The 862-nt window shown below is 46.6% G+C and overlaps 1 protein-coding gene across 1 annotated transcript in view; it reads left to right on the forward strand.

Moving 5' to 3' along the window:
• Positions 1-280: 280 nt before the first annotated feature.
• Positions 281-862, forward strand: part of LOTGIDRAFT_176843 (hypothetical protein) — a gene marked incomplete at both ends in the record, with an annotated part of 7,678 nt that continues 7,096 nt past the window's right edge. Inside the window, one exon of the mRNA XM_009061230.1 lies at positions 281-386. Within this exon, the coding sequence (XP_009059478.1) occupies positions 281-386 (106 nt within the window). The remainder of the gene's footprint in view (positions 387-862) is intronic.

Here is an 862-nt window from a genome sequence, read left to right on the forward strand (position 1 = left end):
GTATTTTTTGTATCCGTTCTGTAGAATACCTGTTTCCGAATTCTCGACCTCAGTCAACGTTCTCTAGCCCTGTGAATTAATCACATCTCAAGCCCTTCCTAATCCTTAATCCATCCACTGCAGTGCTTCAATGCCCAACCTTATTTCACAACGGTTGATGTCAGCCGAAATAGCTCAGTTGGGAGAGCGTTAGACTGAAGATCTAAAGGTCCCTGGTTCGATCCCGGGTTTCGGCAGGAGTGCTGAACTCTGGCGGCAGACCCTTTTTTTTCTTTGGAAAATGCAGAAGAATGTAACCCCTTACGTTATAGCACACTGGAACAATTCATATACCAAACAATGCAAATACGTCATAATGAGCGCTTGGAGTAATCCTTCATGCACGGGTATGTCAGGATGGCCGAGCGGTCTAAGGCGCCAGACTCAAGGATATCTTCCTTCGCTGCCATTCAGCGAAATGAGCGTTCTGGTCTACGAATGTAGGCGTGGGTTCGAATCCCACTTCTGACAAATAATTTTCCTTCTGTTTTCTATTGAACAATGACCCCAATTGTTCCAACGGGTTGTTTCATGCGGCTGAATGCGCCGCAGGTGTAGTGGTATCATGCAAGATTCCCATTCTTGCGACCCGGGTTCGATTCCCGGGCGGCGCACACTTTAACCAACATTTTTCTTGCATGGGATCAATTCAACACATGCAGGATTTTCGCCACAGATGCAGTTTTCTACTGCGAACGGTGCCTCAATAGCTCAGTGGTTAGAGCACTGGTCTCGTAAACCAGGGGTCGGGAGTTCGAACCTCCCTTGAGGCTGTGTCAGTTGATAGGTATACTTTTCATCATTTATGACAAATTTCCTGTTC

Source organism: Lottia gigantea (genome assembly GCF_000327385.1).
Source record: "Lottia gigantea unplaced genomic scaffold LOTGIsca_4671, whole genome shotgun sequence".
Classification (NCBI taxonomy): domain Eukaryota; kingdom Metazoa; phylum Mollusca; class Gastropoda; family Lottiidae; genus Lottia; species Lottia gigantea.